General features: G+C 44.9%; 1 protein-coding gene across 6 annotated transcripts in view; it reads right to left on the bottom strand.

Moving 5' to 3' along the window:
- ARHGAP32 (Rho GTPase activating protein 32) overlaps positions 1–12,356 on the bottom strand; it is a 159,343-nt gene that overhangs the window by 59,529 nt on the left and 87,458 nt on the right. For all 6 annotated transcript variants that reach the window (XM_071798681.1, XM_071798682.1, XM_071798679.1 and 3 more), the window contains one exon: positions 8,078–8,164. In XM_071798681.1, coding sequence (XP_071654782.1) covers positions 8,078–8,164 — 87 coding nt within the window. The remainder of the gene's footprint in view (positions 1–8,077; positions 8,165–12,356) is intronic.

Below are 12,356 nucleotides of genomic sequence, written 5' to 3'. Positions count from 1 at the left end.
ACACAAGGTGTCTTTCCACAAATGCAAATTACAAAATAGTTCCATAAATAGTGTAAAATTAGATTCACATAGATAGAAGATTAAACAATCGGGGATCTGAAGGCAGAATTGGAATTTGCAAAATTTCTGCCACGTGCCCCCGGCAAATCTGCAGCTGAATTAAAACAAACGATCTCTGATGAACACCACTAGCTCAAGATTTACTCCTGAGCACATATCATTCCCCCAATTAAAACACTGACAAGACACAGACTGCTTCAGGGGACAAGGAAGGGACCACGGCAGCAAAGCATAATTTGCTTGTGAAGCTTTTTATATCTAATGATTGCTTCTAAATGCTTCACGGCCTATTACGATCAATAAAAAAATCTTGTAATAATGCAGCAGTTCACAGGTCAAAGTGCTTTATGAACAGTGGTTAATCCTCTCAACGCTTCCTAAAACGAGACTATTCCTGTTTTACAGATGTGACCGTGCACCTCCACAAAGCTCCCCCACCTTCTATGTTCAGTGCAAAGTGCTTCTCCAGTCTTGTCTTTCCTAAAATCAACAGCATGGCCTTGTTTAAAGAGAAAAAATCCCTATCAGCGTCACACGCTCTGCATCACACTCCATGTCCAGGGGGGGAAAGGATGAGACCGCACCGGTCCAGGAGCTCCTGTAGCATCGCGATGCTCGGAAGACAACGCTGGAGGAAGAAATGAGCTTGCTCCAGGTTACACAGCCACTCAAAGGCAGGGCCAAGGATTAAAAGTGACACGGGGAGGCTCGACAACCAGTCTGGAAAGCAGGGAAGTGCATGCTCGAGAGACACGGCATCGTTTCACCTTTCCATGGGGAAAGTAGCTGTAAAGCGTGGTTCCAGTTCCAGATGCAATGCCCTCCTCACCCGGGCTACAAAAGAGCTTCAGCTTCCCAATCACAGTTCTGCTGTATTAATTTATCAGGAAAATCATCACCATCACTTTCCTATTAATATCCAAAGCCTGCAAGGCAACTGCAAATGTAAAACCTATTGTATTTTCTGTCACATTTATGTAACACAACTCCAGCCTGTGCACTGTGCCCATAACTCTGCTTTCACAACACAAGAAATCAGCCGAATTTCACAAACCTACAAAGAGAGAACCTACACAGGACACAAATGCTTTGTCATTTCTATACGTTATGTCATTTTACTTTTCGTCTAAAGGAGAAAAACAAAAACAGGAGCGCAAGTCTAATTATCTTCAAAAAGATGACAGCCTTTCCAATTCCTCCACCTTTTGCAATTAAGCCCTTTTTGCTCTCGATAAGTTGCCAGTGTGACCTTCAGCTGAGCAAGGTTTAGTCACCAACGTAAGAAACAAGACCGAGAAACCGCCGCAATCCCTTGTTTGCTTCTGCTGGCTGCGCTGAACAGGCCGTTTCCATACAACCTCATACGCTGCCCACACAGAGAATAAACCTGTTTGTGAAAGGATCGCAATTCTGCCATTAATTCTGTTAAGACTGTAGATTCGCAGCCTCTTTTTAGTATGAATTAAGACAGTAAGAGCTCGATTTATTATAAGACATAAGGCGTAGTTGGGGTCAGCAAACTGCCGGTCTGTGGGACGGCGTGTGCAGAATGGACCGTACGGCCAATGCTCTCCTGGCTTCTGATGAACCCCATTCTATATTATCCCGGCAACGCGAGCAGGGAGGGGATGAAGGAGCAGGGAGGGGATGAAGGAGCAGGGACAGCTTACCCCGGGCCAGCAGCGGTGTTTGTGGCCCCAGCGTCTCCTGGAGGTGCAGAAAGGTAACCCCGAACCACAGCTCCGAACCTGGAAACTGCAGCACTCCAGCAGCTGCTAAGCAACCAGCTCCCTGAGCCACCCCTGCTCACAGCACAGATTACCACCGGCAGAAAGTTACTCCAGCACCCTCAATGTGAACACTTCCTAACACCCTACATCGCTTTCAGTCCGCCGCAACTAAATTCCGAAAGCACACATGCTTCAGGTTGCTCTGAAAGTTGCATTAAGCAGATTTGGAGCTCGAGTGATAAATTCTAAAGAAGACAGCCATGCTCACAAAGGGTGCAATTTAACTTGACAGGAAGGAACGTTAAGGAGGTCACCATGTGGGAACACAAGGCGGCCCAAGACCCGGTCTGAAGCACAGCAGTGTTATTCCTGCTCATCCTGACCCACTCTGGGGACCCACCACGATCAGGTATCTGCAGCTTTTGGGGTGTTAAGGTGAAATTCCACCCCTCAGAAGAGCAGCTTTGCCAGAAGCATCTGGACAGCGGGCAAATATTTGGCCGAGGCTTTGCTGGCGATTGGTTTTGCACAGGTACAAAGACGTTTCCCCCCAGAAAAAAGCCTATTTGTGAATGGCGGGCTGGCAGAGACCTGAAGGACTTGAACCAGGATTTACAGCTCCCAACACGTGAATGAAATTCCCCGCTCTCCTGACATGTTATAATTTAAACAATTCAATATCAATCAACTCCTTAATAAAGTGATACAGTAAAAGCAACAGGTCACAGAGGGACATGGGGGGTCGCAGCATGGGGAATTGCTTTTCTACGCTTGAGAAAATTAAAGTAATAACCCAACAGGAGCTTTACAGCCGCAGAGGAAATGCTTCAAAGCCACAGACAGACCAACTGCTATGTAACCACAACTAAAATTCTACTGTCCTTACAGGTAGCAAAGCAGTGAGTGAATGTATATGTATTTTCAGTGTATTATACGGGCATTGCACATGTTTAAATACAACACCCTCTTTACCCTGTGTCCCAAATAGGCTATAATCCACTCAGCGCTTAACCACAGAGGAAAAACGATGTTTCATCAAAGTACCAAGGAAAAAGCCTTTGAAAAGGACTTGCCTGAGGTCAGTAACACAAACCAAACCAAACTCAGAACGACTTGCCCGAGGTCGCTGCACAAACCGGAGCTCAGACAGATACAAATCTCCATTTCCTAAGGTCTCATTTCTTGGGCACTGAAGCCACCAGCTGATTTTTTAATTATTTTTAAGTGACCAAAGCACATAAGCCTGGTTTTGTTAAAACTAATCGCCAGAAATCAAAGATTTTGTAGGTCCAAGACATGGTGGGAAACTTTGCTGGAAAAACAACCCCGTAACCCCAGTTGTGGCTGCCATGCAACAGAACACACGTCTAGCACATTATTTGCGAAATAACAGAAAATTAGAAGCTTGGAAATAATTAAAAACACGGTGTACTTCCATTACAAACCCATTTATCATGACAGCCCAGAATGAAGCAAAAAATCTTAACAGTACTTAGGAAATACCACTCAGTTTATAAGAAATGTCCTGCTAGGCCAGGTCAAATTTATCAGAGCATGAGAGGAACTGGTTTAGCCCATCAGTTTAACTAAAGCCTCAGTGTAACCGGTGGGGTGTAACTTGGAAAACGTTCCCAATGGAGAGCTTTGCCGCTTTGTTCAGTGACAGTAAATATTTGCTACACGCCATGAAAATGACACATCTTTGATTTATTGCTGAAGCGTCTTTACACACGTCCTTTATTTTGATGTGGTTTCTGTGCCTGGAGGCTGCCTTTTCTTTTTGTTCTTCACTAACCTGCTTGTTCTACATTTTCTATCTGATGAATCTGTCATTTGGAAGCATAGGTGCTCTTCCAAGGCCTATGGAGTTTATTTACGTGCAAGTCCTTCAGGTTCGAGGCATCATACCTGTGCGCTTTGATTTTTTCACGATGCTTTGCAGGAACATCCACCGCAATCCTCATTGTCCTTCAGATCTGCACCAAGCTCAGCTCTGGGAGAGGTGGTAAAATGAGTAAAATTGCAGGCAGACTGCTCCTCTACAATGCTTTTCCACTGGGTAGTTATGGGGCAGGATTCAGCGTCTGTTCGGAATAAACCCAAGTGTCCTCTTCAATTTGTGGCCAGGCCTGGCCTTGTAGGCCTGGCCTTGTCTGCAGAGCTCCCCGTGATGATCAGCGGCCCTGCCAAAATGCATCCCTTCCAGAAAGAACCCACAATCGCCATCCTGTCCTCTCGCATTTCAACACTGCTTTTCACTTCTGCTCCACAGCGACGTTTTGGATGCAATTGATTGATCTCTCTAATCCAGAGCTTGTTTTCTGAAGGCAAAATGCCCAAAGGACGCGACATTAACAAACTACTGTATAATTGTAAAAGCTCCTGTTGTTAAGAAACCCTTTCGTGGCAGCACAGTTATGAGATATTGCATTTTATCCTGAGAAATTATCTTCCCTCGTGCTCATCGTCCCTTCCTAGACCAGGGCTACGCTGACCATGCACTTCAGCTGGAAAAATCCTTAAGTATTATCATAACAGCTACAGAGCAATACACATTAATTATGCAGTTCCTAAAGGCTTCTATTGCAATTCAGTACTTTCTTCCCTACAGATGTTGGTTTACTTTCAAAAAGCCTGGAACAGACCCAGGTTTCGAAGACACCTTGGCAGCGCTTTGAACTGAGCCCAACAGCGCATCTCAGGCCGCTTTCCAGCCTCATGCATTCTTTATTAATCCACATTATTATTGTCATTTCGCTTTTATTTGTCGCTGTCGAGAGCAGAAGGCATGTAGTACATGACCCACGATCAACCATTCAGGCACACAACACCAAATGATGGATTAGCTTTGTGGAAACAAGGATTTTAGTCGCTTTCTTTTGACTAACATAAACTAGCCCTTCTCACTTGAGAAACGCTTAGGGCAGAGGTTTCAATGTTTATGAACATCTGGAAAGACAGGCTAAAAATATTTCGTCCATAAAGGGCTACGGTCAGGTTTAAAGAAGTTTTGGGAGACTTACGAATTACTGAATATAATCATAACAGGGACTTCCAAACACTTGCAAACACGTGAGGGACCTAACTCCATGAGTAAAGCTGTTTGGCTCTTAAAGAACTGTAGCCTTTCACAGGAGATCTTACTCAGTAACTCTTCTCTAGGTGTTTGAGCTTCAATCACACAAGACAAAATCATTAATATAATATAGAGCAAGTCTTTAGGAGAAAAAACAAACATACCAAAGGGTTTTGAATGTTTGAGTCAAAAATCCTACTGGAAACGATTTGTGGTTTTTAGTATGGACTATCACACAGTCCCACAAACCATACTTGAGACATTACTGAGTAAGACATTTGCTTCTGTGAAAGTAAATCCCACTCTCTTCTCCCCACAAACCACCCAGGAGGGGGTGTCCTGTCTGTTCTTCCTCCCTGGATCCCATTCTTTCCTGGCATTCTCACCACCGCTCTCAAAACGCTCATTATTGCAGCCATGGATCCTGGACGGGGTCGCCTGCGGGGTTTTGCAAATCCTGTTCTCCAAACAAGAGATACTGAGCTGTCAGTTCTGTTTCTACAGCCTACATGTGATAATGAAAACGAAGGATGAGACCCACAAGAGTTTAAGGTCTCCCTTAGAACTTCAACGTTGGCACAACCGGTCTCTTGTTCTCCCCTTGCCATTCAAAATTTCACACAAAAATGATGTTCCAAGTGTTGAAACACCTCAAATCTCACATTTTCATTAGTACTGTGTGCTTTTTATTTTTCTTGCATTTTTCAGAAAAGCTGAGACTGGCCATTCTAATGTTGTGCTATTTAAAAACGTATGCACACAGTTGCTGCTGTAATGGCACACAAACAAATGCAAAATCATTAAAAAGGCGTGTTTGCAGCCTGCTTTACATCTCAACAAAGCTTTACCTTTGTTATTTGCTAGTGTTCTTGTTTAAATTTGTTCAAAGGAATCAAAAGAAGAATCCTATCTTTCCACTTTTCAGAAACACCTGGAACAGCTCTCTCCATATTCCCACTTCTTCTTAAGAGCTAAGAAACTGGATTAATTTTTTAAGGTCCCAAAGTAGAAGAAAAGCTGAATAGAGGCTTTAAAAAAGCCCCTGTGAACCTGACACAAAGCTTGTATTTCACAAGCTGACCCGCAGCAGCAATGTCTCACAAACGCTACTCCCCAAAATACGTGTTTCAAACCTTATCTGGGAAGGTTTTGTAAAATACACGTGGAACAATAATTCTCTTCACACCACTGAAATTATACTTACAGATGGGAAAGAGTGGGATAGACTTTCCTCAGTGTAAATGCTGAGCTGCAGTCTGCCAAACGCAGCTAAAGCTGAGCTGGAGGTTTTGAAATCTCATGTTCAAAGCTTTGGTTTGTTGTCTGATACAGAGGGAAATGACAAAATAAATGTCTTTTTATGGACCACAGAACACACAGATCATATCTGCACAGTCCAGACTGGGCAAGGCACGGCAGTGTAATTCATCCAACCCCAAAGCTGGGTGTTTAGCCTATTTCTCTAAGATCTGTAATCTAAAAGTGCCAGGATGGTCAAATATCCTTGCTCTTCTTCACGCTGTTCTTGTAACAAACCACAGATATCTTAAAGCTTTTAAATTTATGTGGATTTACTCTTGATCAAGAGAATTTGCTTTCTTTGTGTCCATCTGAGCAATGAGGGATTTTTGCAAGCTGCTGCCGTAGGCTGAACACCAATGCTAGCAGCACATCCAAAAGGTGAGCAAAGTGAACTTGATTTTATAGGCTTTTTTTCTCTCCTTGCTCCGATACTTTGGGCCTGATACAGACGCATCCTGCCCAAATCCCTCCCCTCCATGAGCTATTTCACACCTCCCGTTCCATTCGACTGTGGAGCCAAATCATTCCGACCACACTGGTATCCAAGGCGTGACAGGATGGAATCTTGCCCTGGACATTCGGAGAGGCCACGAGGTGGCAGGGGTGAAGAATCTCCATGGTAGAAATGATGCTCAGCTGTGCAGCTCCCTCCATGCCTTTCCGTTCATTGAATCCAGATACCACGAGTTTCTCGGCTTTTTATATATTATAGGGACGGGGACATAGACTGACATGCGAGAGGCAAATCAGACTCGAGGTGGGGAGAAATTCGAGCTAGCCAGAAGAGAACAAAATGAAATGAAAAACGTGCTCTAGCTGTTTGCTGCCCCTGGGGCTTCTCCTGCACAAACACATTCTGCAGGGTTTAAGGATATAATTATACCTGAAGGTGTCCCGTTAATCTTTAAAGATGTCAGTAAGGTAGGTGGAAAGATCAGAAGCGGGAGGTTTCATGGTTAAAAAACCACTTTTCTATAAGACGTTGGCATTTCTATCGGACCACCTGAAATACTCAGAAGGAACATAAGGCTCGTCTCAGCGTTCAGCACTGCGAATGCAGCCCCAAACGTATCCAAATGCTGATTTCCTTAAGGCCCCTAGAAAATCTCACTCCCGCTCACTGCGCAGCTCTTGGCTGGGACGCAGCCACGTGTCCGCTGTTAAACTGTGGAGCGCTGTTTGTTATTATAGCTTGGATTGCTTTCCTAAAAAGTGCTTATTTTGTATGAAACTGGCTACACTTGGGTTAGAAGAATACAAGCAAAATGCCCCAACACAGGCAATTTTGAGAGCTACTCAGTTCCAGCCTCTCTTCCTTCTCCCAAAAGCACTATATACACGTGTATATATCCAGTGTGCATGCGTGTACTTGCATATAAGGGTTGGCAGAGGAATTACTCTGTGTGTTCAAATGCAGGCAGCACCGGTGTGCCTGTTCCATACACTTCACGTTAGTACCTGAGAAAAACCAGCAGACTGACAGGGAGAGCTCCGAAAAGACATCACAGGGATTGCCATTAATGTTCAGCATAAATCGATAAGATGGATGCTTGATGTGCCGAGATGAATCATGGAAAGAACTGCTATACCGAGACCAGAAAAATGACCAAAGGCAGGCATTAACTCTCAATTAAATCTGTCAATGCACCGTGTCTCCTACAAACAGCAATTTCACACACCATACTAACCGTAGCGAGGATTATTTGCTTAACAGACTCCTTTTTCTCCCCTTGCTCCTTTCCTTTCCTGAAAGCGAGCTGGTGGCAGCACCACAGACAGCATCGTTTTGCGAACAAGTGGAAAAAACGCTGCAGGAAAGTGTCACATCAAAATATTCCGAGGCCACGTCGCTAAATATCACGCGATACAGTCTGCAAAATGAGACGGGGGGAGAAAATACGGCATTTACCTGACAGGAGATCTGCACAAGGTAGACCAGCTCCTTGGATTCGCAGCCGTTCCTCGTTACTTCATTCTGTTCCTCCGGGAGCGAAAGCTACACCAAGGGGTGGAGAAGAAGAGGGAGAGAGAAAGGCCAGGTCAGTGAGCAGGGGTAAGCCAGGCATGCAATAACGCATCAAACACAACGCTACAGCAACTTGCTCCAAGACACGGGGAGTCGGGGAAGCGCGTGTCTGCCTGGGGTTGTCAGATAGAAAATACCCAGTGTTCACGGCTCACGCAGACCCTCGGATGCCATTGGGTTGTGGTTTCTCACCTGACTGTTTAAAAATAAAAATATGGTTCCAAAATAAAACCACCATAGGAAGGCAAACTGTTCCAGTCGCTAGCTTAGAAGTCTGCAAAATTGATTGTTCACTGAAAATATCTCTATAAATATTCATATATCAGATAACAGTGATTCCCCCCCCAATTTTATTCATTTTTTAATTTGATATGTTCAGGCAGACATTAGATAATAAAGTATACCTCCTAATTTCTGTGGGGTCAAGCAATTGACCACAACAGAGAGATTTATGGCATCATTGATCACATACAGAGTCATTAAATACATCAGGATGTGCTTTTTTCAGAGCAGTAAGGAGACATTTAACCATATCATTCCTGCACCTGTACCGAGTGCCATGATGAATTGTATTATTAATGCCAATCCTGCTGCTCCCACTAGTCTTGCTACCCTAGACTTAAAATGGCTTACATTTCATCATCTTCTCCGAAAACAGAATTACAAATGGATCATAAGACCAAAACAAAATAAACCGAAACAAAACCAAGTGAAAGCAGAAACACTTCTGAGGAGAAAAAGCAAACCTTTCTGTATTTTCATTTATGTAAGCAGCAGAAAATCAGAAGCAGGGGATCAGAGAAAGAGGGTCTTCGAAAAACCATTGATATCGCAACGTTTAAAAGCCTTTCCTCCCGCAGCATCCCTTACAAACACAACACCCTAGAAAGCTCCTGGCTCTGACTGGAAATCCAGGGGGCACAAACAAAGGTCTCTGTTCACCTTAGTGGACACTGAACATGACCCACAGGCAGAACCTGGTTCACTCCCAAGTGGGAAACTGCTTTTCACCTTCTCACAGGACAGACCAAAGACAGCAGGAGTGGTGATACCCCTGTAAGAGTTTTAATGTGTATCATCTGAAATAATCTGTAAATAGCAAAGCGTTCAACAGTGGTACCACTTTATAGTACACAAAGAAAGCCTTAAAAATGGTCCTGTGAACAGATCCCGTGAACAGGAGCATGGATAACGTCGAGGGCTGTCAATGTTATGTCAAGGTGTTGTTCAAAACCATCTTTGCACAGCTGGATAGCAGCCTGTGAGTGTCCACTCTGTCTTTCTGCACACACCCACAAAGAACCCACGAGTGTATTGAATCCTGGAGCAGGCACACAATTCACTCCATGTCACTTTGTGCAGCTGACCAGCAAGAGCTGTAGCTCCTAATACAATCATCTGCCAGACGATGAGTGAGGTGACTGCGAACTGGCTGAAGGGAAGAAGTCAGAGAGTCGTGGTCAATGGGCAGAGTCCAGTTGAGGCCTGGATCCAGTGCAGGGCCTCAGGGGTCAGTGCTGGGGCCGGGATTATTCAATATATTCATCAATGATTTGGACGAGGGAATAGAGTGACTGTCAGCAAGTTTGCTGGTGACACCAAGCTGGGAGGAGTGGCTGACACTGGAAGCTGTGCTGCCATCAGAGACCTGGACAGGCTGGAGAGCTGGGCAGGAGAAACTGAATGAAACAGAACAAGGCCAAGTGTAGAGTCTTGAATCTGGGCAGGAACAACCCCAGGTTCCAGTGTAAGCTGGGGAATGAGCTATTAGAGAGCAGTGTAGGGGAAAGGGAGCTGGGGGTCCTGGGGACAGCAGGGTGAGCATGAGCCAGCACTGGGCCCTTGTGGCCAGGAAGCCAATGGGACCTGGGGTGGGTTAGAAGGGGGTGGTCAGTAGGTCAGAGAGGTTCTCCTGCCCCTCTGCTCTGCCCTGGGGAGACCACACCTGGAATATTGTGTCCAGTTGTGGCCCCTCAGCTCCAGAAGGACAGGGAACTGCTGGAGAGAGTCCAGCGCAGCCACCAAGATGCTGGAGGGAGTGGAGCATCTCCTGTGTGAGGAAAGGCTGAGGGAGCTGGGGCTCTGGAGCTGGACAAGAGGAGACTGAGGGGGGACTCATTCATGTTTACAGATATATAAAGGGGGAGTGTCAGGAGGATGGAGCCAGGTTCTTCTCGGTGACAATCAATGATAAGACAAGGGGCAATGGGTGCAAACTGGAACACAAGAGGTTCCACTGCAAGAGGAGAAGAAACTTGTTCCTTGTGAGGGTGTCAGAGCCTGGCCCAGGCTGCCCAGGGAGGTTGTGGAGTCTCCTTCTCTGCAGACATTCAAACCCGCCTGGACCCCTTCCTGTGGAACCTCAGCTGGGTGTTCCTGCTCCATGGGGGATTGCACTGGATGAGCTTTCCAGGGCCCTTCAACCCCTGACATTCTGGGATTCTGTGATTGTCTCTGCTGTCTCAGACAAAGCAGCTCATCCCTAGCAAGTTGGCAGATAACGACAGTGATTACAGGAGTCTCCTGCAGCGGATAATTTATTGTTTATTCCTCTTGTAGAGACAAACAGCAAGTAAACAGGGGGCTAAGTTATGATACTCAGAATCTTACTCAAAAGCTCAGTAGTTTTACACAGTAAAATTCTCTGTGTGTGCATTGATCTTCCAGAAGGGGGGTTTAGGACAACAAGAGATGGCGAGAACAGCTTTGGAGCAGTGGAAAGGCTGATGCTCTTCCTGGCGGAGGATGTGTCATTGTTCCAAGGAAACCTGGTAATCTTTCTACGTTTTTTCCGAAGTGGAATTTAAGGTTAACCCCCTGGCAAAGGCAGCCGGACACATGCAGCTGCAATTTCTGCCACTCAAACTCAGCCGCAGCAAAAGCTCACTAAGTTTCCAAACCACTATTATACATCTGATAATTTTTTCTGACAGTATTAGGAACTGACTTATTTTTCTTCTTCTTTCTAACCACCACACTTCGAACGTCTCCTTGATGTCCGTCCGCCCGTTAATTTATGATGTTTGTGCAATTTAGCAAATCAGACGAGGGAAAAACCACAGGACAAAATGCCACCTTTATGCATCACTTTGGAATGTATGGATTGGGTGAAAAGTATGTCTGACGGCCCAGAGCAAGAAACATGAGCCTGATTTTCCTGTGAAATATCGTTATGTTTTCTTTAAAAATTTCTAGCGCCCAAATATCCTTGGGACAAATCCTGAAGAAATTAAAAGCCTTAACACGGATCAAACTCAGAGATGCAGACTCATTAAAGAAAAGCTTTTATTACCTCTCTGAGCTCCAGCCTCCTAACAGACAATATTGCCTCTATCTCCCAGATTACCCTGGTGATTCAAACACCACTTCACCCTCACTTAGCTGCAAACATTACTTACATCAGCTTGGCTTGTAATGGGCACCTTCAAGACCTGTCTTTTGATGTATTTGAAGCTATTTTATTATATTTGAAATTTTAGGTTGGCGAATCTTTATACACAGGGCAACATTTTGTAACTAATTATTCCGACAGCATAGATGTATTTATCTGGCCTTTTTCCCCCCTCTCTCCAGACTTATCTTGCTAAATGTACTAATTATACTCCCACGCAGTTCCCCATCCTCTCCTGCTTTCTCCTTTCATACTGAACTGTGGCTTGGGAGCAGGAACAACACATTTCAGACATAGCAGCTTCGTTACCAAGCGCAAACAACCTGAAGTAATGATGAAAGTAAAGACAGGGTAGACGTGTAAAGAATATTTTTACATCCAAAAACTCCATTTCTTCTTGAAATCTCAAAGAAAAACTCAAACAGAGCTCAACGAGACAAAAAAGAAAACCCACCTCCTGTAACGCCACAGAGATTACTACTCCAAGCCAACTGTGGTGCGACAGAATCACTTGTTGCACGTCTCAACAGCACAGCACGTGGTATTGTATATTCTATATTATACATTATCTCCAGACAATCAATGAAACACGGCGGGTCTGCCGCACTCAGCTGCAATCAGCGCCGGTGTGAAAGAAATGTAAGTGAAGCTCTCCCGGGGCGACTGGATTTTCATGGCGATTCCATAAAGAATGTATGATACAGTTGGGAAGAAGCATCACATGGACTAATTTTGGCCACCTGAGCTTCCTAATATTGGCACTGAGGTTCA

The sequence above is a fragment of the Patagioenas fasciata genome, chromosome 24 (genome assembly GCF_037038585.1).
Source record: "Patagioenas fasciata isolate bPatFas1 chromosome 24, bPatFas1.hap1, whole genome shotgun sequence".
In the NCBI taxonomy this organism is placed as follows: Eukaryota; Metazoa; Chordata; class Aves; order Columbiformes; family Columbidae; genus Patagioenas; species Patagioenas fasciata.
This window is presented reverse-complemented; position numbering and strand designations above follow the sequence as displayed.